This window comes from Cetorhinus maximus, chromosome 4 (assembly GCF_964194155.1).
Source record: "Cetorhinus maximus chromosome 4, sCetMax3.hap1.1, whole genome shotgun sequence".
In the NCBI taxonomy this organism is placed as follows: domain Eukaryota; kingdom Metazoa; phylum Chordata; class Chondrichthyes; order Lamniformes; family Cetorhinidae; genus Cetorhinus; species Cetorhinus maximus.
The window spans coordinates 7,761,192-7,787,893 of NC_135882.1; the positions used below are offsets into that span (position 1 = coordinate 7,761,192).

The window sequence follows — 26,702 nt, forward strand, 5'->3', positions numbered from 1 at the left end:
GATGAACAGAAAGGAAAATTTAATGATACTTGTGCGCACATTATCACATTACTTGTAGGAAACACAGCTTTGTTTTAAATGTTAATCTTCGGAAAGATATTGGAGTGCACTTCAGGTAAGGTATATGATTATATCTTCGGACGAATCCATCAATTTAAAAAAAAATGCAAGTTTACACTTTTAAAGGTAACATTGCTTAAGTTGTAATAATGTGTGCAGAGCTACCTCATGGATTTTTTAGAATGGCTTGAAAATAATCGATGTCTCCTCATATTTCCTCTTCCGTAAGTGATGTCTTTGCTGCACAAACTAACCTGAACAGGCTGGGACTGTTTTTTTTCTGTTTTTAAAAAAAAAAGAGAAGGTTGAGGGGTGACCTGACATTATGAAGGTGTTCAAAAGGGTAGACATAGAGAAAATGTTTTTAACTTGGGTGTAGTCTAAAAATTGGAACCTGCACAATTGAATCAGCTACACAGTGTTTTAAGTGCATTCCCAATAAGTTAAAAGTAGATTGGATTTTGGCTGAAACCTTCTAATGTACACCATGAAATGTGATGAGTGTAACAACAGTTGTTGTCACTTTGCTACAATTTGTGTAAATGCTTTGATGCCTGACTTAAATATGCTAATTGAAACCGCAATTCTTTTTGCAGCCTCTGATTCAAGGGGTTCCCCTGTGGGCATAAAGGGCTGGATTTGATGGAGGCGATGTGGGTCTCACCCACCAGCTGGAGAGCCCCGCAGTGCCTTTTAGGGAAGACCTGCCACATCTACTGCAATTAACTGGGCAGAGCTGGGCCTTCCCTGGGATCAAGGACCCTGATTGAGGGTGGTGGAGGGTGGGGGACAGAAGAGAACCCCGCCTGCAGAGAGCTGCTGGCCAATCGGAAGCCGGCAGCTCTATTGAATGGCAACATCACTGGGAAGCAGTGGCTGCTGCTGGTACTGCACCCATCTGAGGCTTAGGATCGTTGCTGAACCCCAGGCCACAGGTGAGTGATGGGTGGCAGGGGTGTTGGCAGCAAGGGCAGGGGTTGACTTAGAGTGGGACCCCTTTCCAATGCCTGGCCCCTCAAACTAAGTGCCTTTGAATGAGGGACCCCCCCCTCCCCCCCCAACCCCCATCCCAGATCCCACAAGCAACCCTGAACTCCACAGGCCTTCCAACCATGGGCTTAATCAGGATTGGAGTGAAAAGGCAACGAGATCCCCAGCTGCCATCCCCCCACCTGGTTAAATGCCGCCCTGCCCCCCACCCTGCCGACACAAAACTCACCAGGTGGGGAGGACAATAAGACATTAAATTCCACCCAAAGTCTCAAAACAAGTAAATGCAAGGTCCTAGGCCCAGTGTGCTAGAGGTACAGATAATGAGATCCAAAATTACTTGGGCTCCCCTCTAGCCAGCGTCTCATTTCTGAACTGATGACACAACACCTGGCCACCATTCTGCCCAGATGTTGACTCTCTCCTAAATCCCAGGGATGGAATCAATAATGTAAAGTGATCAGACCCTGCGTAGCGAACCAGGAATATCAGGCCAACTCCTTGCTGTTGTTGATGGGGGGTGGGGGGGGTGGGGAAGAGGTTTCAGCTGAAGAGTGGACCCTTATAAGAAAAATGATTTTATTTTTACCACTTTCAGCTAATGGCAACTGGTGGTGCTGTCTGTCCCTTCGAGTGACATCAGGTTGGGAGAAGCATCTACGCTTCCCCATGATGTCAAACTTCCACAATATAAACAGAAGAACGTGGAGACCTAGCAGTAGAATTCCCGCTTCAGATTCTGTTCATGCCCTCGTTCTGTCCTCCCAAGCCTGGGAATTTTGTTGACAGGCTGGTGCCCTACCAGAGTTGGAAAACTGGAAGGCGAACTGATTTAAGAGAGAGCTTGTTGAGCACTACACGATTACTTTGCACAACGCAGTAAACATGAAGCTGGCCCAGTGAAGGGGCTACACATTATACTCCAGTGTGGGTGTATGTCACTGTATTTCTCGTGTTTCTGGATCCTAGTCTTGGCTGTCGTTTCCTTTCCTTTGACGACAAAAGCCCTTCATGTGATGGTCACCACTGCTTTGTCATTTTAATTCAGCTTTGCCAATGCTTTTTGTTAAATGGTTGATCACTTTGCACCACCTCTTTAATGCAGAGAGATAGGAAGAGAGATTCTCCCATTAATAAAAAATGCAAAGGCTCTTCTGCCATTCTATTATGCCATATTCTTTCTATGTCCAACTTAAAAAGGGCCAGTAATTGCAAAGCTAATCAATTGTTAACTAATTTTCAATATGTGTTGACAACAACAACTTGCATTTATATAGTGTCTTTTAACGTAGTAAAACATTCTAATGTGCCTCACAGGAGTGTTAGAGTTTGATATGGGCGTCACTGGCAAAGTCATCATTTGTTGCCCATCCCTAACTGCCCTCAAAAACTGATAGTGAGTAGCCTCCTTGAACCGCTGCAGCCCATCTCGTGTAGTGGGAACTTACGGATGGTGGTGTTCCCATGGGTCTGCTGCCCTTGTCCTTCTAGGTGGTAGAGGCAGTTATTTTGGAAGGTGCTGTTGAAGGATTCTTGGTGAGCTACTGCAGTGCATCTTGTAGATGGTATACACTGCCGCCACTGTGCGTCGGTGGTGGAGGGAGTGAATGTTTAATTTGTTGAATGGGGTGCCAACAAGTGGCTGCTTTGCCCTGAATCATGTTGAGCTTCTTGAGTGTTGTTGAAGCCGCACTCATCCGGGCAAGTGGAGATTATTCCACCTCACCCCTGACTTGTGCCTTGTAGTGGTGGGCAGGCTTTGGGGAATCAGCAGGTGAGTTACTTGTCGCAGAATTCCCAGCCACTGACCTGCTCTTGTAGCCACAGTATTTATGTGGCTGGTCCAGTTCAATTTCTGGTCAGTGGTAATCCCCAGGATGTTGATAGTGGGATTTCAATGCTGGTAATGCCATTGAATGTCAAGGAGAGATGGTTAGATTCTCTTTCTCATTGGAGATGGTCATTGCCTGGCACTTGTGTGGACGAATTTTACACTGAGCCACATAAGGAGATATTGGGACAAATGACCAAAAGCTTGATCACAGCGGTAAGCTTTAATGAGCATCTGAAAAAGAGCACAGAGAGATGGAGAGGTTTAAGGAGGGAATTCCAGAGGCTGAGGCCTAGGCAGCTAAAGAACAGGCTCCCCGTTGGTGGATAAAATCGTGGATGCATAAGAGGTGGTAAGTGAGAGGTCTCGGAGAGATATGGAGCTGGGAAGGTTACAGTGATGGGGAGGACGAGGCCTTGGGCGGATTTGAAAACATGGGTGAGAATTGTACGCAATAGTTATGCGACCCCTGAGCCAGTAATGGATATTGCCTTATGTGGCTCGGTTGCATATTCTGTTTTACGATGACTCTGTGCAGTGCTTTGGGATGTTTTATCATGTTAAACTTGCTATATAATTATAGACAGTTGTTTTTTGTTTAAAATTGAGGCAATGATGGACTGGAAGTGAATGTAAGTCAGCGAGAGCAAGTAACCTGAGCTCTCCTGAAGAACAGAAGCTGTGCAAATATAAATAGAACATTAGTAATTTTTTGCAAGGTACTGTTCATGTTTTACCTAATGAAATTACATAGATGTTAAACTACCTTCTTAAATTCCTGATGAGGATTAAATCAAGCTGCAACTGTGTGGGTGTAGATAGCAGATATTCCTGTTTCCATTGCAGCATCAGCTAATAACTTGCAACACACAAGGCTGCTTAGACAGCACCTTCCAAACACACAACCACTACCATCTAGAAGGACAAGGGCAGCAAACACAAGGGAACACCACCACCTGGAAGTTCCCCTCCAATCCACTCACTATCCTGACTTGGAAATATATCGCCGTTCCTTCACTGCCACTGGGTCAAAATCCTGGAATTCCCTCCCTAACAGCACTGTGGGTGTACCTACACCACATGGACTGCAGCGGTTCAAGAAGGCAACTCACCACCACCCTCTTGAGGGCAATTAGGGATAGGCAATAAATGCTGGCCTGGTCAGTGAAGCCCACATCCCTTGAATGAGTTTTTTTAAAAAATGACGATGGGAGCTTGGCATTTTGAGATCTCTGTTAAACTTTTAATTGCAGTCTCTGAAGAAACCACAGATATAAAGTTTTTTCTCAAGGGTAAAAATTACATTACTATGAACCTACTCTTCACTCAAGTGATTTATGAAGCTCAAACTTGGTTATCAAGATATGCCTTGAGCAATCTTTTGCCTTTTATTGAACATTCATACTTCAAAATAGCGTATGAACCAATAACTTGCTGCTTATTTTAAGTTGGACAGGCAGAGTATAAAATGTGATGGCAGAAGGGCCGTTGCTTTTTTTCTCTTGTGGAATGGACCAAGAGCCTCAGAAATTCCTCCCAGTTATTTTTGAGCCCAATGGGAACAAATCTGCCAGAAGTGCCTGGTGAACTAAATACCAAGGCAAAACATGGAGTCCAGATAGCATTAAAGGTTATTTCATTAGCTGAGCCAATCTCTTTCATGGGGAAACTTACATCATGTAGAATAGCAGCAAAGTATGTAGTTTTTCTTCAACCCTTTAGTTAAATGGACTAAGCTGAGCTGAGCTTTCTTCTCTGCATCCAATCCATCACCAGGGCAACTTTCTTCCACCTTCATTCCTACCTCTGCGCTATGAATGCTGGAATTATAGTCTGTGTCTTTGTCATTTTAAGGCTGAACTTCCCAAGGTTTCTTCTGGTCATCCTCCACCTTCGACAAGCCATGTCCAGGTTATGATTGTCCCGAGTCGCCCAAATCCTTCTCTCTCATTCACAGTCTCAACTGAAATTAATATAGGCAGTTAGTGTTGAAAAAACAATACTGGAAATCTGAACTATAAGCAACAATTGCTGTAAATGCACAGCCAGTCCATTGGTGTCTGCCAGGCCGCGGGAAGAATAATAAGCTATTGTTTCTGGCCAGAATCCTCTCTCCCAACTGTAAACAAAAAAGATAAAAGCAAAAAACTGCGGCTGCTGAAAATCCAAAACAAAAACAAAAATACCTGGAAAAACTCAGCAGGTCTGGCAGCATCTGCGGAGAGGAACACAGTTAATGTTTCGAGTCTGAATGACCCTTCAACAGAACTAAGTAAAAATAGAAGACAGGTGAAATATAAGCTGGTTTAAGGGGGGGTGGGACAAGTAGAGCTGTATAGAGGGCCAGTGATAGGTGGAGATAACCAAAAGATGTCACAGACAAAGGGACAAAGAGGTGTTGAAGGTGGTGATATTATGTAAGGAATGTGCTAATTAAGGGTAGAAAGCAGGACAAGCAAGGTACAGATAGCCCTAGTGGGGGTGGGGTGGGGTGAAGGAATCGAAAAAGACTAAAAAGTAGAGATAAAACAATGGATGGAAATACATTTAAAAATAATGGAATAGGTGGGAAATTTTTTCCAATAATTTATATAGATTTTTCTTTTCCCACCAGTTCCATTATTTTTAAATGTATTTCCACCCATTGTTTTATCTCTACCTTTTAGCCTTTTTCGATTCCTTCACCCCACCCCACCCCCACTAGGGCTATCTGTACCTTGCTTGTCCTGCTTTCTACCCTTAATTAGCACATTCCTTTAGATAATATCAACATCTTCAACACCTCTTTGTCCTTTTGTCTGTGACATCTTTTGGTTATCTCCACCTATCACTGGCCCTCTATCCAGCTCTACTTGTCCCACCCCCCCTTAAACCAGCTTATATTTCATCTCTCTTCTATTTTTACTTAGTTCTGTTTAAGGGTCATTCGGACTTGAAACGTTAACTGTGTTCCTCTCCGCAGATGCTGTCAGACCTGTAAAAAAAAAGAAATAGCTTGTCATTTTGCTCAGCTCAATAAAGGACCTTCCTTGCTTTCCTCTTCCTAGTGCTGATAACAAAAACATTGATGCACCTTTGCTATTTTCAGATGTCAATTGACCTGCTGTGTGTATTTCTGGCATTTTTGGATTTTAATTCTAATTTTGGCAAAACACTTTCAGTTAACAGCACCAAACTTAAAAAGTACTCCTGAGTAGCTGAAGCTGGAAACAGAAATATCACATGGGACACTCATCCAAGTTTGGAAATTGGTATTTGACAAGTCTACAAAGATGCCATTGCGTATAATATACACTTATTAATAGATTTATTAAGCAGTTGCATTTTTGATTACAGTTTAGCTATAAATTGTACATTGCCAGTATGGAATTTGATTGTTAATGGTAAATTTCTTTTAACGATTATGAGGGGCATGGACAGGGTGGATAGGGAGCAGCTGTTCCCCTTAGTTGAAGGGTCAGTCACAAGGGGGCATAAGTTCAAGGTGAGGGGCAGGAGGTTTAGGGGGGATGTGAGGAAAAGCTTTTTTACCCAGAGGGTGGTGATGGTCTGGAATGCGCTGCCTGGGAGGTTGGTGGAGGTGGGTTGCCTCACATCCTTTAAAAAGTACCTGGATGAGCACTTGGCATGCCATAACATTCAAGGCTATGGGCCAAGTGCTGGTAAATGGGATTAGGTAGGTAGGTCAGGTGTTTCTCACGTGTCGGTGCAGATTCGATGGGCCAAAGGGCCTCTTCTGCACTGTGTGATTCTGTGAAGTAGAGGCAGGGTCATTAGTATTTTTAAGGCAGAGTTAAATAGATTCTTGACTAACAAGAGAGTCAAAGGGTACGGGAGTAGGCAGGAAAGTGGAGTTGAGGCCACAATCAGATCAGCCATGATCTTATCAAATGTCGGAGCAGGCTCGAGGGACCCCAATGGTCTGTTGCTTCTAATTCCTATGTTCATATGTTGGTTCTCTCAGGCATTATGGTTGTTCTTGCATCCCTTTTTTGTCCTGTTTTTCCTGCATCTAAAACCATTATTGACCTTTATTTTGTGTGTTGCTGCAAAGAAATCATTTCCCAAAGTGTGTAAATAGCTGGCAGCTTGCCTGTAACAACCATCTGACTCATTGTGTTGTGGGATTCATGATATTCAGCCCAGCCAAAGTACATCGAGAAATCTCGCTGTTCAGCATCAGTCATATAGTGTGTTGTAAGTTTAATAAAATATTTGAGAGCTACTTAGTGGTAAACAGTGACAAAGGCAATGTCTGATTCATTTTGTATTAGCCTCTATTGACTGCTTTGTTTTTCAACCTGGGATAATACTGTGACTAGCTTCTTAAAATATATAAAAATGAAGTTTACTTAAAAGCTTGACTTTTTTTCAATGTAGGTCTCATCCAGCAGACACCACGGAATAGCCAGTTATACAGTCATTACCTGGCCAATGGCATCATGGCTGATGGACTAAGCGGGGAAAGGCCGTACAAATGTGCATATTGCAACAAGGGTTTTAAAAAATCTAGTCATCTTAAACAACACATCAGGTATGAATCATAAGGTAGCTTATTTTTAGTTTGAAGTGTCTTGGACTTGGTCGTAGTTTTGTGGCAAGTTTGCATTTAGTTTCTGTACTGTTATAGAATCATGCAGTGCAGGAGGTGGCCATTTGGCCTATTATGTCTGTGCCAGCTCTTGAAAAGAGTTATCCAATTAGCCTAACGAACCTGCTCTTTTCACATCATCCTGCAAATTATTTCTTTTCAAATATGTATCTAATTCCCTTTGAAAGTTACTGTTGAATCTGATTCTGTGCTTGAAGATTTTTTTAAATGAATTTCCTTGCACACATAGTGGAAAATATTTTATATTTTTACATTTTATATTATAGTTGTGTATTAATCAATAAATTACTCAAGTTTTGCTTCTAAACTTTCAAATAAAAAAGAGAGAAGTTCTACCCAGAGCCAATTCATGTAACCAGATGAAATGCTGGATGATCTCTAAAAGAGAGATATTATGGAAACTTACAATGTCCACCTGTCACCCTCAAAATACAGCTCCAATACTAACCCCAGCTTTGCAAATATTTATAAGACTCCAGCAGTGGCCTTTTTAATGCTACTTAAGGCTTATCCTATTTGGTTTCATATCTGTTTATAACTTTGCTTTGTTCTTTTTGCCTCCAATGTCCTCTCCTACCTTAGGCGCTGGCTCTTGCTGGAGTATGGTTCCATGGGCTTGAATTGCCCTCCAAAGTAGCCACCTTTCATATGTTAGCATGGACATTGGGATTTACACCAAGTCCCCACTCACCTTTTTGGTTTCCCCCAGTTGTTTCTGGCAGCCATGAGATGTGCCAGCCAGTTTTCTTCATTTACCTGCAAAAGAAGACAAAACATTTAGATTGTAATCTAATTTTCTGTATTTTCATTTCCTGTAGGCCAGTTCCTCTTCTGGCCCATAGAAAATGAGTGTTCATGATTGCACTCTGGTATGGGGAACCCAGAAGTGAATTTAAAATGTCTAGTATTGACAGAGGGGATGCAGAGAAAGTGCAGAGGAGTGGGGAAAATTGGAAACCTCTTTCTAGGTGAGCCAAATGGCCGTCTTCTATGTTGTAAGGTTCTATGACATTGATAACTTATTTAGGCCTCCTCTTTGGAACTTGTTTTGGTTTATTTTGCCTTTGCCAATTACTTGGACCTCTGCTTTTTGTGGCATTGCTATGGGGTGCCAAATTTCCTTCCTTTAAAACTTGCAGCAGGACTTTAACTTTCCAGTCCAAATGTGTATTGTGCTCAATTCTGATCTCCGTATTACAAAAAGCATGTGGAGAAGGTGTAAAAATGGTTTGCAAGCATCATACCAGAGCTGAGTGATTACAACTATCAGGAAAGATTAATCAGGCAAGGGCTCTTTAATTTTTCTTGAAAAGAGAAGCCTGAGACTAGTTGAGGTATTCAAAATTAGGAAGAGGTTCAATTGGGCAATCAGAGAGAAGAGGTTTCCATTTGCAGTCCAAAATTAGGGGCCATGATAAATCCAATAAAGAATTCAGAAGGAATTTTTTTTTAACCCTGAGTGATGAGAACGTGGAACTCGCTACCACATGATGTGGTTAAGGCAGATTGCACGGATGCATTCCAGGGGAAGCTAGATAAACACATGAGAGAGAAAGGGATAGAAGGATATGCTGCTAGGTTGGGATGTGGAGCATAAATACCGGTGTAGACAGGTTGGGCCAAATGGCCTGTTGCTGTGGTGTAAATCTATGTAAAATATAAATGCCACCAATAACTAAAAGACAAAAGGAGATTAGCAATCCTGGGGGAGAAAAAGCAGTGTTTTCTTAAAATGTTAAAAATGCAAGCATTGCAATGCATAGAGAGTGAGATTTCAAATGGAGAGTGAGAGTTGTGGGGCTGTGGAATTCAAGAACAATGCCAACATTCAAGATTTAATTGGATCGGTGAGTGAAGGAAAAGGGATGTAGGAATAAGGATGGGCAGATGCGATTAGCATTATTTGTCCGTATGGGTCAATAAAAGTTGAGAGTGTCTTTTTGGGCTGAATGATTTGTTACTGTTATTGAAACTTTATATAGATAGGGTGGATTTCTGCTGGTAAATCCATTAGTGTCAGTAATGGTTTCGTTCTTATTTTTAAATCCCTCCCATAATTCGCCCCTCCCTATCCTTGTAATCTGCTCCAGCCTTACAACCCTCATACCTGCACGCCTCCAATTCTGACCTTTGAACCATCCCCGATTTTAATCGTTCTACTAATGGTGGCCATGCCTTCAACTGCCTTGTCCTAAACTCTGGAATTCCCTCCAGAAACCTCTCATCTTCTCTACCACTCCTTTAAGACACTTCTTAAAACCTACCTTATAAACCTAGTTTATGGTCACTGGTCCTAATATCTCTTTTTGTGGGGCAGTATCAAATTTTGGTTGATAACACTCCTGTGAAATGCCCCTTACTGCATTAAAGGTGCTATATAATGAAAGTTGTTGAGAGTTACAACCTTGGAACTAAGCCCATGAGAAGTGAAATGCCGGCAACGATAAAAAGCAAAACATTTCAGAAATGACCGCTGCAAAAGCAAAAATACAGTGGATGTTAGAAATCTGAAATAAAAATAGAAAATGCTGGAAATTCTCAGCTGGTCAGGCAGCATCTGTGGAGATGCCATCTAACCTGCTGAGCATTTCCAGCATTTTCTGTTCTTAGTTAAGAATTAACTGAAAACACTTGTTTGCAGGCTTTGGGTTCATAAAATTAAGCTGCTTTTTAGGCACAAGGTCATTTTTTAAAAAGCCTTCAAACATTATTTTTTCTAATTCGCTAAGAAACTGACTACTGTTCACCAGTGTAACTGCTCAGTGGTTCGGTACAGTTTTCAAGAGTCATTTTCAATTATTTAAAATTGGGTTACTCACATGTGGCAGACTAGACACTTTTAAAAATGCTTTTTTTTTTGGTGAAAAACCCATGTTCAGCCATACTAATAAAACTACAGGCTACCACTTTTAAATATCTCGAGGAATATTTTTTAATGTTAAAAACAAGATCATTCTGAAGCATTGCCAGATTTTGCCGGTGCGTGGAAGATTTCAACTTCGCGCTACGTAAATAACCTTGATCAGAGACTTGAGCAAAATAAAAACTCCTGAAAGGCAGCACAATTTGCACCTGGATTGGCCATCCTGCCCAAAGTGAAAACACTTGGCCAACTTTTTATTGAGACTTTATATCCTGAGCAATAAGGAGGACGCCTTTTGAAGTTCAGGGAAAAAAGTTATTCAACTGTAACATTCTTAGCAAGTGGTCGTCACGAAGACGCATGAAGAGTGCATTTCTCCTTCATGTGCCTGATAACGTTTACAGCATAGAAACAGGCCATTCTGCCCAAATGGTCCATGCTGGCCTTTGAGCTCCACATGAGCCTCCTCCAACACTCTTCACCTAACTCTAATTCTTCTGTTGCTTTCTCCCTCATGTGCTTATCTAGTTTCCCCTTCAGTATATCTATCTTATTCACCTCAACTACTGCATGTGGTCGTGAATTCCGCATCCTAACTGTTGTCTGGGTAAAGAAATTTCTCCTGAATTTCCTGTTGGATTTAATAGTGTGACTATCTTTTACTTAGTACTTATTATCACTGAAGCCGAAATGAAGGAGGGAAAGTAAAAGCTCTGCAGGAATATTCTACTCACACGGTGATGATGGTTGTGGCCAATAAATTTGTCCTTGTTTCAGATCTCATACTGGTGAAAAACCTTTCAAATGCTCACAGTGTGGCAGAGCCTTCGTTTCATCGGGGGTCCTTAAATCACATATCCGGACGCATTCTGGCCTCAAAGCCTACAAATGTTTGATTTGTGATGGCACTTTTACTACTAATGGCAGTCTGAAGAGACATATGTCAACCCACAGTGAGGTGCGTCCCTTCATGTGCCCCTATTGTCAGAAGACTTTCAAGACTTCTATGAATTGTAAAAAGCATATGAAGACGCACAGGTAAGAGCTTTTGAAGTCGCTTTGAAATACTTTTAGTTACAACCACTTCAATCCTCCTGCGTACACAGACTTCCTCTGAGCTTCTTGTCATGAGATTATTTAATGGCAGTTGAATGATTCAGGGAAACCTCTTATGTGTGCTAAACAAAAAAAGGTGATTACAAGGCGGTGTGGTGCAGAATCCTGCTGCTGTGCCCTTGGTTTTTGGCCACAGGCTGGTTTTTTTTTTTAATTCATTCATGGGATGTGGGCATCACTGGCTAGGCAGCATTTATTGCCCATCCCTAATAGCCCTTGAGAAGGGGCTGCATTCTTGAATCACTGCAGTCCATGTCGTGTAGGTACACTCACTGTGCTGTTAGGAAGGGAGTTCCAGGATTTTGACAGTGAAAGTGAAAGAACAGAGGTATATTTCCAAGACAGGACAGCGAGTGGCTTCGAGGGGAACTTCCAGGTGGTGGGGTTCCCATGCACCTGCTGCCCTTCTCCTTCTAGATAGTAGCAGTCATGGGTTTGGAAGTTGCTGTCTAAGGAGCCTTGGTGAGTTGTTGCAGTACATCTTGTAGCTGGTACGCACTGCTGCCACGGCGCATCGGTGGTGGAAGGAGTGAATGTTTGTGGAAGGGGTGCCAATCAAGTGGGCTGCTTTGTCCTGGATGGTGTCAAGCTTCTTGAGTGTTGTGGGAGCTGCACTCATTCAGGCAAGTGGAGGGCATTCCATCACATTCCTGACTTGTGCCTTGTAGGTGGTGGACAGGCTTTGGGGAGTCAGGAGGTGGGTTACTCGCTGCATGATTCTTAGCATCTGACCAGTTCAGTTTCTGGTCAATGGTAACCCCCAGGATGTTGATAGTGGGAGATTCAATGATGGTAATGCCATTGAATGTCAAGGGCCGATGGTCAGATTCCCTCCTGTCGGAGATGGTCATTGTCTGGCACTTGTGTGGCGCAAATGTTACTTGCTAATTGTCAGCCAAAGCCTGGATATTGTCTAGGTCTTGCTGCGTTTGGACATGAACTGCTTCAGTATCTGAGGAGTCGCAAATGGTGCTGAACATTGTGCAATCATCAGCGAACATCCCCACTTCTGACCTTATGATGGAAGGAAGATCATAAAGCAGCTGAAAATGGTTGGGCCTAGGGCACTACCCTGAGGAACTCCTGCAATGATGTTCTGGAACTGAGATGATTGACTTCAACAACCATAACCATCTTCCTTTGTGCTAGGTGAGACTCCAACCAGCAGATAGTTTTCCCCTTATTCCCATTGACTCCAGTTTTGCTAGGGCGCCTTGATGCCACACTCGGTCAAATGCTGCCTTGATGTCAAGGGCACTCTCTCTCACCTCACCTCTGGAGTTCAGAGCATTAAGAAGCTTTGTGGAGAGTGTGGACTATAGAAACCTCTTGGGGGTGAGTTGGAGGGGTTCAGGGTGGTGAGATAAGTTTTCATTCTATACCTCATTTATCCAGCGGGCCCAAGGCAAGCACAGGGTTGGGAGGTCGGGGGTGGTCAGCACTTGCAAAAATGGAGAGGGGAGTTTGTATTTGTGGGATTGAGAGGAGCATTTCTGCACCTCCTTGCTCCACAAAGGAAAGTTTAAAACTTTACCAGGAATGGCCTCTTTGGTCAGTTGTCCAGGTTTCAGCTGTCAGGATGACCGCTACCAGCAGCCTGCATAGTCCCGCCTACAGGCGACACTGGGGCCCCAGATTTGCATGAAGCTCCTGTCTGAAAAACCAGGGATTTTAAAATTGCAACTGAACAGGAGTAGATTGGATATATCACCTGTTCCATTTTAGCTGTCATCGCTGTTGTTTTTCCACCCCCCCTCAACCCACCCACCCAATTACCTGGTTTTCATCAAACAAGTTAACCGCAAACCTACCCCCTCTCCGCTCCCCCCTCCCCCCCCATCCACCTGCATCGATTATTCAACACATAGGTATGTACTGTCAGTATCAAGCATTCCCAGGCTACATATAGAATGCAAAGTAAGTTTCCTTTCACTCTGTCCAAATAATGTGTCTTAACTTCACCTTCAGAAGATTGTCTTGAATTTATAGCAGTGTGTCATGTTTCTCTTTCCAAAATCTTATGATCTTTCTGGGTGAGGCTGCCAGTTTATAGAGCACTTTTATGTTATGGACTCAGGCCCATCCATTAATTTAGCTGGAACCAGCCAAACTCATTTTACTTGCTGTCACAGCACTGAATACATACTAGGAATGTTTGATGCCGACAGTACATACCAATATGTTGAATAATCGATGATGGGGGGGAAAGAGTGGAGAGGGGCAGGTTTGCGGTTGACTTGTTTGATGAAAACCAGGTGATTGGGGGGTGGGGAGAGGGGTGGAAAAACAACAGTGAAGGGGAGGCAGTGGCATAGTGGTATTGTCACTGCACTGGTATTCCAGAGACCCAGGATAATGCTCTGGGGACCCGGGTTCAAATCCCACCACAGCAGATGGTCAAATTTGAATTCAACAAAAATCTGGAATTAAAAGTCCGATGATGACCATGAAACCATTGTCAATTGTTGTAAAAACCCATCTGGTTCACTGATGTCCTTTAGGGAAGGAAATCTGCTGTCTTTACCTGGTTTGGCCTACATGTGACTCCAGACCCCAACGCAATGTGGTTGACTCTTAAAATTAGGGATAGGCAATAAATGCTGGCTTAGCCAGCGATGGCCACATCTCATGAATGAATTTTTTAAAAAATTCTATCAGCCTGAGCTGAAATATGTCAATGAGTGATCCAGAGGCATCTTGTTTTTCATCAGGGCAGGTTCAGGTAGAGGGAAATTGATGACAGTTTCAATTGAAATTATAATGAAAGAAAGAACTTGCATTTCTGTGGCACCCTTCACAGCTTCAAGGTATCCTGAAGTACTTCTGTAGTGTAGCTTGGAGGGAGACAAAGCAGTTGCATTTAATTCTTGAAGACTAGTGACTGGTATTGATGCAGAAGTAAGAGTTCATACAAGTAAAATGATTCTAATGAAGGCAATTGCAATGAAAGTTTGTTTTAATTTGTTCTTGAACTGTGGACAACATTGAACGAGGTAAAATTTATTTCCCATCCCTAATTATACTGAGGGCCTTTTGAATCAACCATGTGGTGTGTAGGTCTGGAGTCACTGGTAGACCAGATTGGGTAGGGGTGGCAGATTTCCTTCCCTAATGACAGTGAACCAGTTGGGATTTTATGGCCATTTTCTGGTGCCAGCTCATAACCTCGGGTGACCTAGTCCTGTATAAGCCAGTATCATAAGCATGAGGTGACTGCCCGTTAAGAGACTTTTAGCTTAATTCATGGTATAAAAGAGAAATGTAAATGTGCTTTTTCTACATAAGAGCAATGTCAACATCAAATTTTGATTCATAACCTGCATAAATTTGTTTCTCTGTGCAGGTATGAACTTGCTCAGCAGATACAACAGCAGCAGCAGCAACAGCAGACATCCCTGGACGATGATGGCTTGGTCGAATCTATGGAACAGCAGCCTGACTCCACTAATGGCCAGGCGCAAGCCCAGCTTCAGGCTGAGGAACTGCAGCCATCTTCGACAGTCGGCGCTGACCAACAGACCTTGTTAGGCCTAAGCCAAGGACAAGTTGTGGGATCTCAGCAAAGTGGTCTGGGCCAACAGCTTGCAGACCAGCAGCTTGTCCAGGATGAAGGTAAATTTAGGAAAACTCGATTAGAAGTAGTTCACACTTCTAATATTGCAACCAACATTGAAGCTTAGATCAGTAATGTTATTCTTTTTCAGTAGAAGTAGGAAAAGTCTTTTCTGGATTCGTCCCAAACTTTGGCGGGAGATCAGTGGATTTAGACCATATCTTGGGGAGTTCTGCCAATCTCCCGCTTGCATTATGCCTGAAAACCAGGATGAAACCTGCAAAATTCAGAGGCCATGTTTTTTAAAGTGGGGGAACAGCAAATGGAGGGTGAGAGAAGAGTCCACAATAGAATTATCATAAATGGGCTGAAACAAGTGGGTGCGATAGACAAAATGTCCTTTCCTTGATCCGGAGTCTTGTGTTATTTTTTGGTTGCATTGCGTTGTTCAGAATATGGAAAAGGCAGAAATAATCACCCACCTCTATTTTTGTACTGGAAAATATATAGTGCAAAATAAGTACAGATTTTTTTTAAAGGAGTAATGCAACACAGTCTAACAGGAAAGAAAGAATCAAACTTTAATGTTATGATCTGGTTAGGAACTGTTACCGTCTAAAGAGTAATGCGAACACCTCATTTTAATCAATAGAGCTACGCCACAATATTTCACTTTTTTAAAAACAAGAACACAAACTTAACTTAATATGATTTATAACTACGTATGTTATACACTCAGTTTTACTTCTTACTTACCCCAAGAATTCTCTCGCATCAATCTTAAAGTGAAACTTACTTCAGAAGGAACTACTCATAAGTATGCCACAGTCTTCTGGAGACTACTTTAATTCTCCTCAGCTCTAGCCATCCTCAGAAGTAAAATTTTCATTTACCACCTCTTGACTTTGGATGCCACAGTCCCTTATTCTGGTTACTTTTCCAATACTTCCAAGCTAATCTACTGGTTGATTTCTTTGTCATAAGACTCTGTGGGGACCACTGTAAGATTCTTCCATAAGTTTCAAACTCAGCAATCTTCCAGCTTTGGTTTCTTCACAGAATTCACACTTAGATTAAGCCTCATCCCCATTCTACATGGTGAATGAAGAAGTTAGATTTTTACTCTGCTTACAGTGCAGGTCTATCTAACTGTTATTGACTTTGGCTATATTCTCTCAGTGAGCTGAAAACTGCACACACCAGTTCCAAGCTGACACTGAGCTTGGGTGGTTCTGTGTCCCTTTATATAGCCTCAACCAGTTTCAGTTTGCCCAGAAGTTTTGTTTCCAAACCCCAGGTTCAGTTTTTGTTTCCTTAGGAATGTGGAAGGTCCGTTTCCTTTCTCTGTTTTCAGTTTCTGTTTTCAATTGGGGTAAAATTTCTCCACCTGCTGTTTTATAGCTCTATCTCTTCTATTCTGATCTTTTCAGTGTAATAATCTTCCAGCTTGCTTACAGTGCATTTACCCCATTTCTGCAGTTAAAACTTAATTCTTAAAACTACAAATTATATTCTAAAACTACAAGGTATATTCTAGAGCACATAAACCATGAACTAGATATTTGCAATAATACAATGTAGAAGGAGGCTATTTTGGCCCATCGAATTTGTGTTGACTCTTCTGAAGAGCAATCCAGCTAGTTCCCCCACAGTCTTCCCTTTCCTCACAACTCTGCAATGTTTTTCTCCTTCAAGGATTCATCCAATTTCTTTAGATGGCTATCATTGAATCTGTATCCACCACCATGTCAGGGAGTGCAATCCATATCCTAGCCTTTCATTATGTAATGAAAGTTTTCCTCATTCGCCTCTGGTTCTTTTGCTAATCACCTTAAATCTCTGCCCACTTGTTATTGGCTTTGAAAACAGATTCTCCTTATTTACTCCATCTGAAATCGTTCATGATTTTAAACACCGCTATCAAATTTCCTTTTAGCCTTTTCTGCTCTCAGGAGAATAATCCCAGCTTCTTTAGTCCATCCACATAATTGTAATTCCTCATGCCTGGGATCAATTTAGTGAAGGTCTTCTATACCCTCTCCAAGGCCTTCATATTCTTCCTAAAGTGTGGTGTCCAGATTTGGAATATACCAGCCTAGGCTGAAATAGTGATATATACAGGTTTAGTGTAAGTTCCTGGCTTTTGTATTCCGTGCTTCTATTTATAAAGCCTGGGATCCCATATGCTTTATTAATTGCTTTGTTAACCTGCCCTGATAACTACAAAGGTTTGTGCACAAACCAACCCTGCTCCCCCCTGGTGTCTCTGTTTTTTCAATGGCTTCGGCCATTGTAATGTAAGTAGGTCGAGGCCAACATGCGGTATCTGAAAACCGAAATTATCTGAAATTTGAAACGCGGTTGGCCCGAGGGTTCTGGGTAAAGGATACTTGACCTGCATAAATATATAATGTCCCTGTTGCTCAATTTATTTTTATAAAATTTTATAATTTAAGATTTCAAACGTTTCAAATATAATTTAATATCTGATCATCATTTGGTAGACTTGCAGCAATTACATCAGTGGTTCATCAAATGAAAATGCAATTTGCAGCAACTGTGTGGTGTGTTATTTAGCATGATACCTGTTAATCAGGTAGTCACTAATAAACCCAATTCATAAGAAGCTTCTTTACCCAGAGAGTGGTGCGAATGTGGAACTCGCTATCACATGGGGCAGTTGAGAAGAATAACATACTTTCATTTAGGGAGACGCTGGATGGATTCATGAGGGAGAAAGGAAAAGAAGGATAGGCTGATAGAGTTAATTAGGAGAAGGCTCTTGTCGAGTACAAAAACTGGCGTAGCCTGGATGGGCTGAATGGCCAGTTTATTTGCTGTAAATTCTGTGCAACAGCAAAAGCCAATTAGAGAAAAAACTGAATGGAAGTTGTTCTCACCAATTATTCTCAAATGATGCTTGCGGTATTATTGCTTTACATCTTTCTCTCTTCCCGCCGCCCCCTCTTTTTCTCTCTCCATTGTTTTACAATATATTTATATTATAAAACAAAGCCCCAGCATTATCACACTTAAACATGTCTCCTTTATTTGGTTCAGGAAGTTTACCTGTATAAAGCCACGCCTCTAGATGGAGGTGCAGAGACTAACATGCTCCTCATCCTGTTTGAATCACATCATACAATAGTTAGAGAAGCATTGACAGTGGTCCCCTGTCCTTCACACCCCCTTGACAACTGGTTTACAAATGAGAAAATATTAATGCTATATAAGCTAGTATTATTGCTTTTCCTTGCTCACCTTCCTTCACCGGAAAGTGAATGCTTTTGCAAGTTACATTGAGTTTATAACACTGACACAGGCTGTTCATCCTAGCTTGCCCATGCCAGTGCTTATGCTCCACACTAGCCGCCTACCACCCTACTTGACCTCCCTCTGCCAGCATATCCTTCCACGCCTGATAGTGCTGCTGGTTGCAAAGTGCTAGAATATCCGAGAATGACTGATTGATTGTTTTGTTTAATTTCCTTTTCGGGAAGTGCTTTTCATTTGTTCTATTTGGAGATTAGGAATCCCAGGTGTAACCTTGAATCTCTCCCACCTCTGATACACAACAATGGATTTCAAAAGTGCTCTGCCAACATACCACCAAAAAGTCAAACGCTTTAGCAAATAAAGTAACAGGTAGATTTTATTAAACGGTGCACTGAGAGTGTTTGATGTGAAGAGAGTGCAATTTGGGAATCCTGGTGGAAAGATAACTCTGCCTGCAAATTTTCCAACCATTTAAAATGTTTTTTAAGGTAACTTTCGTGTAATTGCTTTTTGTTTACGCATTTATACAAGTATGCTTTAAAAATGGTCATAAAATATGAATCCCATTTAAACTAGTTTACTGCAAAACTTTAAATAAAACATTTTTTTGTTTTTATCACACTCCCTGTAGCCGAACATATTCACTGGCACTATGTATCAAAGTAGATCATCCTGCACAAACAATGCAAAGACTTTAAGACCATATTCAGAATGCTATATTCTTAACAGCATAATGCATGACCCAAAAGAGAATGGACTAGTCTGAGGGAAATCAAAATAAAGACCTCAACAGCAAAGGATTTCTAAATTCTATGATTCCAACGGAGCACTGATAATTTTTTACTGCCTGAAAAGTGCTTGGGGCCAGACATGTGTTGCTATGGTGTGTTGGTAGGACTTGAAGCCCCAATGTCTTATGTTACTCAATGTTTTATTCACTTTCATGGTACCATCTAAATGTCTAACTTCTTTATTCAGAGAGAGGTAAAAATGTGGAACTTGCCACCACAAGGAGTGGTTGAGGCAAGATGCATTTATGGGGAAGCTGAATAATTACATGAGGGATAAAGGAATTGATGGATGAGATGAAGAGGGGTGGGAGAAGACCTGTATGGAGCATAGGCCAACTGGGCTGAATGGCCTGTTTCTATACTGGAAATTCTATGTAATGTATGTTTGCCATGTTCTACTTTAATCTGCATTCATGAGCAATGTCAAATTGAGTTTTTTGTTTGTTATTTATTTTCCTACTCCAGATTCCTTTGTGACAACACAGCAGAATATCAGCCAGTTTGATCAACAAGCTATAACGCAGCAAACCTTTGATCAACAGAGCCTCACCCAAGGTTGTAGTTAAAGTCAATTTGGTGGCTCATAACTGGCTTTTGGAAAAATAGTGCAACGCTTTTGAGTCGCTTTAGTTTTCTCAAATAATTGTTGCAAACATGTGCTTTTGTTTGAATGTGAATTAAGATGTTGATTAAAGTTATATTGCACTCTGCTGGGGGCAAGGCATGCCAGCCAAAAACAACTAATGGAAGCTAGTTCATGGTGCTGATTAAACAATCTGTGCAGCAGCATAACCGTGAACTGACCAGGGTCAAGTTTAAAAATAGGCCTTTTGGCAGAGTAAATGGTGAGGACCATGGTTAGCATTTCAAAACTGTTAAGCTATTGCATCATTTGGGGTTTTAGTTCTATATTGTCACTGCATTTTTTTTTAAAATAAGGAGCTTTTTGTATTGATTTGGAATGGTAGCATAGTGGTTTTGTTGCTGGACTACTAATCCAGAGGCCTGGACTAATGGTCTGGAGACATGAGTTCAAATCCTACCACAGCAGTTGCGGAATTTAAGTTCAATGAATTAAATACATCTGGAATAAAAATCTAGTATAAGTAGTGGTGACCATGTAACAGTCTGACTGTCATGAAAACTCATCTGGTTCACTAATGCACTTTAGGGAAGAAAATCTCATTCTTACCTATTCTGGCCAAATGTGACTCTAGATTCACAGCAATGTGGTTGATTCCAATCTGCTACTCCAAAATGGCCTAGCAAGCCATTCAATTGTACTCAAGAAGGTGGCTCACACCACCACCTCCAGGGCAATTAGGGGTGGGCAATAAATGCTAGTGATACCTCCATCCTGAAAATGAATTTAAAAAAGAGTGCATTACCTGCTTTGTGATATTACATCTGCAAAGCAGATTTTTGTTTTGTCGGTTGGTGCAAGAATTGGAAAAGCTTATTCTTTATCTATCATCATCTGAGTAGATTTTGTTTAGCAACAAAGCCTCCATTCCTTTAAAAGAAGATTTGAACCGGTTTCCAAGACTGATTAATGGGCCAAAAAAGTTTAAGTTAGATGGTCCCTCTGATGTAGTAAGGTGCCCCGTGCTGTGTGACAGGTGTGTTATTAGACAGAAAGGGACCAAGACCGAAGGATCTATTCACAAAGCTGATGGAAAGCTTGATCAAAGGTGGATGTAAAGGAACACCTTAAAGAAATAGAGAGTGGTAGTGCGGCTGAGAGGTTTCACAAAGGAATTCCAGAGCTTGAGATCTAGACAGCTGAAGTCATGGCTGCCAACGGTGGGGTGAAGGAAACTGGGATGAATAAGAGGCCAGAATTGGATTATAGTATGCACTCACAAGGATTAATTCCAAGGCTATAATTTATAGCTTAGTATTATGGCACAGCGAATGGTAAATGCTGAGCTGCTCAAATCCCAGAGGGAAATTTGAAACAGCTTATTAGACAGAAAGAGACCGAGACTGAAGGATCTATTCGCAAAGGTGATGAAACTGTTTTGCAATTTGTACTTTATTTTGAGATGCGTGCCTTGCATTCAGTAGTAATAAGTCCATCGAGACGTAGAGGTTTTTTACAAAACTAAATTAAACATTTATTAATAGAAGGAAAGATTTTAAGCACACACATAGATCTACAAAACACTGTAATTACTCCTAAATATCCTAATTAATCTAGTTCCCAGCTACACCACCATTAAGGCAACATTAAAACAAAATAGATTTCAACAGGCCCAGGCAAAGAGCACAATACCCTGGACAGTGATATTCACAGTGAGCTTTCTTAGCTTCAGTTCCTGTAGACAGCAGCTTGATGCATAGAGGCTGGAGGCTTTTCACAGTTGTGTTAGATCTTAGAATGCTTCCCTCCTTACACATAACCTCATCTCCTTTATACATGTTTCTCCCTTTTTAATGTAAACTCCATTGTTCCAAATATGTCTTTGCAACTTTACTTTTTCCATAATATTAACCTTTCATAGTACTCATAATTTCAGTAACCTTTGGTAAAAATAAACACACTATTTGACTTAGCTTCATATGACTAGGTGCAACGTCTCATCATCTCTTTGAAATTCAAACGACTCTGGTTTATCTAAAAATGCGGATATTCCTCTCACCTCATATTCTAATACTTCAGCCATGTTTACATATTTAGCATTTCAAACCTAGCTTCCTTTTGATAACTCAGGAGCTCCATACTAGGTGCCTCTAATTCAATTAAAACTCCCACAAACACATTCACACAGAGAAACTAATCCAAACCCCACTATTAACCTACCTTTACATTAAATCACAATAATATTACGAAAATTACTATATTTTCATGGCACTTAGGTGTTCAGGTATTGGTTATAAACTGAATGATTCTTCTCAGTCATAGTCATAGAGGTCTACAGCACAGAAAAAGGCCCTTCGGTCCTTTCGAGTTTGTGCCGGTCAAACAAGTACCTAATTATTCTAATCCCATTTTCCAGCACTAGGCCCATAGCCTTGTATGCCATGGCATCGCAAGTACACATCCAAATACTTCTTAAATGTTATGAGGGCTTCTGCCTCTACCACCCTTTCAGGCAGTGAGTTCCAGATTCCCACCACCCTCTGGGTGAAAACAATCTTCCTCACATCCCCTCTAAACCTCCTGCCGCTTACCTTAAATCTATGCCCCCTGGTTATTGATCCCTCCACGAAGGGGAAAAGTTCCTTCCTGTCTATGCCCCTCATAATTTTATACACCCTAATCATGTTCCCCCTCAATCTCCTCTGCTCCAGGGAAAATAACCCCAGTCTATCCAATCTTTCCTCATAACTAAAACCCTCCAGCCCAGGCAACATCCTAGTAAATCTCCTCTGCACTCTCGTGCAATCACATCCTCCCTATAATGCGGATTCCAGAACTGTACACAATACTCTAGCTATGGCCTAACCATCATTTTATGCAGTTCCAGCATAACCTCCCTGCTCTTATATTCTGTGCCTCTTCTAATAAAGGCAAGTTTCCCATATGCCTTCTTAACCACTTTATCTACCTGTCCCACTACCTTAAGGGACCGGTGGCATGCACACCAAGGTTCCTCTGACCCTCGGTACTTCCCAGGGTCCTACCATTCATCGTGTATTCCCGTGCCTTGTTTGTCCTGCCCAAGTGCATCACCTCACACTTATCCGGATTAAATTCCATTTGCCACTGATCAGCCCGCCTATATCCTCCCGTAATCTAAGGCTATTCGCCTCACTATTTACCGCCCCGCCAATTTTCGTGTCATCCGCAAACTTACTGAAGAACCCTCCTACATTCAAGTCTAAATCGTTTGTATATACCACAAACAGCAAGGGGCCCAACATCGATCCCTGTAAAACCTCACTGGACACAAGCATCCAGTCACAAAAACACCCCTCGACCATCATCCTCTGCTTCCTGCCACTCAGCCAATTCTGGATCCAAATTGCCTTGGGTCCCATGGGCTCTTACCTTCGTTATCAGTCTCCCATGCAGGACCTTATCAAAAGCTTTGCTGAAGTCCAAGTAGACTACGTCAAATGCATTGCCCTCATCTACACACCTGGTCACCTTTTCGAAAAATTCAATCAAATTGGACATGACTTCCCCTGAACAAAACCATGCCGACTGTCCTTGATTAATCCCTGCTTCTCCAAGTGTAGATTAATTCTCTCCCTCAGAATTGTTTCCAATAGTTTCCCCACCACTGAGGTTAGACTGACTGGCCTGTAGTTCCCTGGTTTATCCCTTCCTCCCTTCTTGAATAACGGTACCACATTGGCTGTCCTCCAGTCCTCTGGCACCTCTCCTGTGGGCAGAGAGGTATTGAAAATTATTGCCAGCGCCCCTGCTACCTCCTACCTTGCCTCACTCAACAGCCTGGGATACATTTCATCCGGGCATGGAGATTTATCTACTTTTAAGCCTGCAAGACCACTTAGAACCTCCTCCCTTTCTATGCTAATTTCCTTAATTATATCACAGTCCTTCTGCCTGATTTCCATACCCACATTGTCCTTCTCACTTGTGAACACCGACACAAAGTATTCATTTAGAACCTACCTACGTCTTCCGGCTCCACACACAAATTACCACTATGGTCCTTAATGGGCCCTACTCTTTCCCTAGTCATCCTCTCACTCTTAATGTACTTGTAAAATAACTTTGGATTTTCCTTTATTTTACCTGCCAATGTTTTGTCATGCTCCCTTTTTGCTCTCGTAAATTCCTTTTTAAGTTTTCCCCCTACACATTCTATTCTCCTCTAGGGCTTCCGCTGTTTTGAGCCCTCGGTATCTGCCATAAGCCTCCCTTTTTCTCTTTGTCCAATCCTGTATACCCCTCGACATCCAGGGTTTCCTAGATTTGTTGGTCCTACCCTTTATCTTTACTGGAATATGTTGGCCCTGTACTCTCCCTATTTTCTCCTTGAATGAGTCCCACTGCCTTGACGCAGATTTACCTAAAAGTAGCTGCTCCCAGTCCACTCTGGCGAAATCATATCTGATCTTATTAAAATCGGCCTTCCCCCAATTTAGAACACTGATTTCTGGCCCATCCTTGTCCTTTTCCATAACAACCTTGAATCTAACGGAGTTATGGTCACTATCTGCAAAATGCTCCCCCACTGATACCTCTACCACTTGCCTGACTTCATTCCCTAGAATTAAGTCCAGGACTGCTCCCTCCCTTGTGGGACCTTCAATGTACTGGCTTAAAAAGCTCTCCTGGATGCATTTTCAGAATTCCGCTCCCTCTAAACCTATCACACTATGGCTAACCCAGTTAATGTTGGGGAAGTTGAAATCCCCCACTATTACGACCCTATTATTTTTATGCTTCTCTGAAATTTGCCTCCATTACCTGTTCTTCTATTTCTCTCTGACTGTTTGGGGCCTATAGGACACTCCCAGCAATGTGATTGTTCCTTTTTTGTTTTTAAGTTCTACCCACATGGCTTCATTTGAGGAGCCTTCTAAGATGTCATCTCTCCTTACTGCTGTAATTGACTCCTTGATCAATATTGTGATACCCCCTCCTTTTTACCTCCTTCTCTGTCTTGTCTGAAGACCCTATATCCTGGAATATTGAACTCCCAATCCTGCCCCTCACTCAACCATGTCCCTGTGACAGCAATGACATCATACTTACATGTGTTAATTTGTGCCCTCAACTCATCTACCTTATTCGTCAAACTCCTCGAATTAAAAATAAATACCATCCAACCTTGCCAAACTCCGTTGTGCCTTAACTGGCCTATAATTTCGAGGCCTTCCAGACTCACTTGCTCTCTCTTCTGTTGTGATTTGTGACATCTGAAGTGCTGGATTTGATTGCTCTCTTGTAGCCATTACTCTATTGAATGAAAGCATACAAGGACAGAAAAGTATGTACTTTTGTTACTTAGCAAGGCGACAAATAAGTGTTCCATGTTATTTAAATATTAATTTGAGTGAACATAAATTAACTTACTACTTTTTGTGCTAGGTTTTACCATAACCGATAGCTTTGGCCAGCAGAGTCAGTTCACAGCAGTGCAACAGTTACAGGATTCCAGTAGCCTGGAGTCACAAGCTCTAACTCCCAGTTATCATCAACAGAGCCTGCTTCAGGTTCCTCCCACAGACAGCATCAATGTGGTGAGTATCAAACAAATGATATTTTAAACCGTATTCTTCAGAGACTGTTCTTTGTTCCACCTTTGTGCTGCAGCTTTGAGGCATTACTATTACGCATTGAAGGGTTAATTTATGAAATTGTAAATCAACCGTATAGAAATGTAAACTGATGATAAATGGGCCAACTGAAGTTTTTAGTTATCTATAATAAAAGATGTGAAACGCCCACTCTGGTATAGTCATAATCACCAATGTGTTTTACTGAGATTAGATTGAATATTTTTTACATCATAGAGTCTTTACAGCACAGAAGGAGGCCTTTCAACCCATTGAACCCATGCCATCTGGATATTTACTTAATAATCATCTCCCACATTCGGTCCTATATGAATGCCTAAAAAAAAAATTCACATGTAGGCCAGAATGGGTAAGGTTGACCGATTTCCTTCCCTAAAGGACAGTGATGAACCAAATGGGTTAATTATGACAACAGGTTGCACAAGTTTGGCTTGTTTTCCCTTGAGTATAGAAGATTGAGGTGTGCCCATATCGATGCGTTTGAAATGCCGGTAGAGGAATGAAGAGTGAGGAGATATAATCTTAAGATTAGAGCTTGGTCATTTAGAAGGGAATTGAGGAAGCACTTTTCCACACAAAAGGATAGTAGAGATTTGTAAATTCCATCTCCCCCACCCCCACCCCGCTCAAAAAAAATTGCTGTGGATGCTAGGGGATAATTGAAGAATGAGATTGACTTTTTTTTTGTTGAGTAAGATGTCCACAGATATGGAGATAAGGTGAGTAAATGGTATTGAGGTACAGATCGGCTATGTCTAATTGAATGGCAGAGCAGATTCAAGGACCAGACTAGCCTATTCCTGTTCCTAAGTTCCTAGGCTTTGTTTAGAGATGCGCTAAGTGTTTGGTAGGAATAATTGTACTGATTTTCACTCTCAAATTATCACCGAGGGGGACTATTCCCTTTAGAGTTTAGTTACACCCATCCCATTATTATGTTTAAATAAAATGTGCTTTATAACAGTCGAATGCAACTGTTGTAATTTTGCTTTTTTTTTTAAAGTTCTAATTAAGGACTATGTTTTGAAGTTTTTTTTTGGTGAAGATGCACTCAATTGTTATTGGTTTAATGGATGATAGTGATGGAAAGGCTTTATTCAGGGCTTGGCAGCCCAATACAGATTATGCATCTGAGTGGTTAGAAGGAAGAGTGAAGTCACTATCCTAATGAAAAGAATAGCATGCCTGGTAACCTGAATGAATTGTCATTATGTTTACCCTTTGGTGATGGGATCCCAAACCAGAGGCATTTTGACCCTTAACAGCTGAACAAAACCAGGAAGCTGATCTCTCGTATTCATATTATATTTGTAGATGACTGTAAACCAGCATGTGACAAGTAGTGTTAAAACAGGGAGAGGATTTTAGCTCTCTTTATTACATGCTGTTCA

General features: G+C 41.6%; 1 protein-coding gene and 1 long non-coding RNA gene across 5 annotated transcripts in view; one reads left to right on the top strand and one right to left on the bottom strand.

The window, feature by feature from the left end:
• LOC144679485 (uncharacterized) lies at positions 1 to 25,397 on the bottom strand. The gene is made up of 5 exons (XR_013576351.1): positions 25,088 to 25,397; positions 24,900 to 24,970; positions 8,185 to 8,249; positions 4,556 to 4,844; positions 1 to 340 (listed from the first exon to the last, which is right to left on the bottom strand). It is a non-coding gene; the product is annotated as an uncharacterized LOC144679485 (long non-coding RNA).
• Positions 1 to 26,702, top strand: part of LOC144679483 (zinc finger protein 236) — a 136,175-nt gene that overhangs the window by 54,379 nt on the left and 55,094 nt on the right. For all 4 annotated transcript variants that reach the window (XM_078539900.1, XM_078539897.1, XM_078539899.1 and 1 more), the window contains exons 12-16: positions 7,262 to 7,415; positions 11,134 to 11,394; positions 14,816 to 15,084; positions 19,558 to 19,647; positions 25,103 to 25,254. In XM_078539900.1, coding sequence (XP_078396026.1) covers positions 7,262 to 7,415; positions 11,134 to 11,394; positions 14,816 to 15,084; positions 19,558 to 19,647; positions 25,103 to 25,254 — 926 coding nt within the window. The remainder of the gene's footprint in view (positions 1 to 7,261; positions 7,416 to 11,133; positions 11,395 to 14,815; positions 15,085 to 19,557; positions 19,648 to 25,102; positions 25,255 to 26,702) is intronic.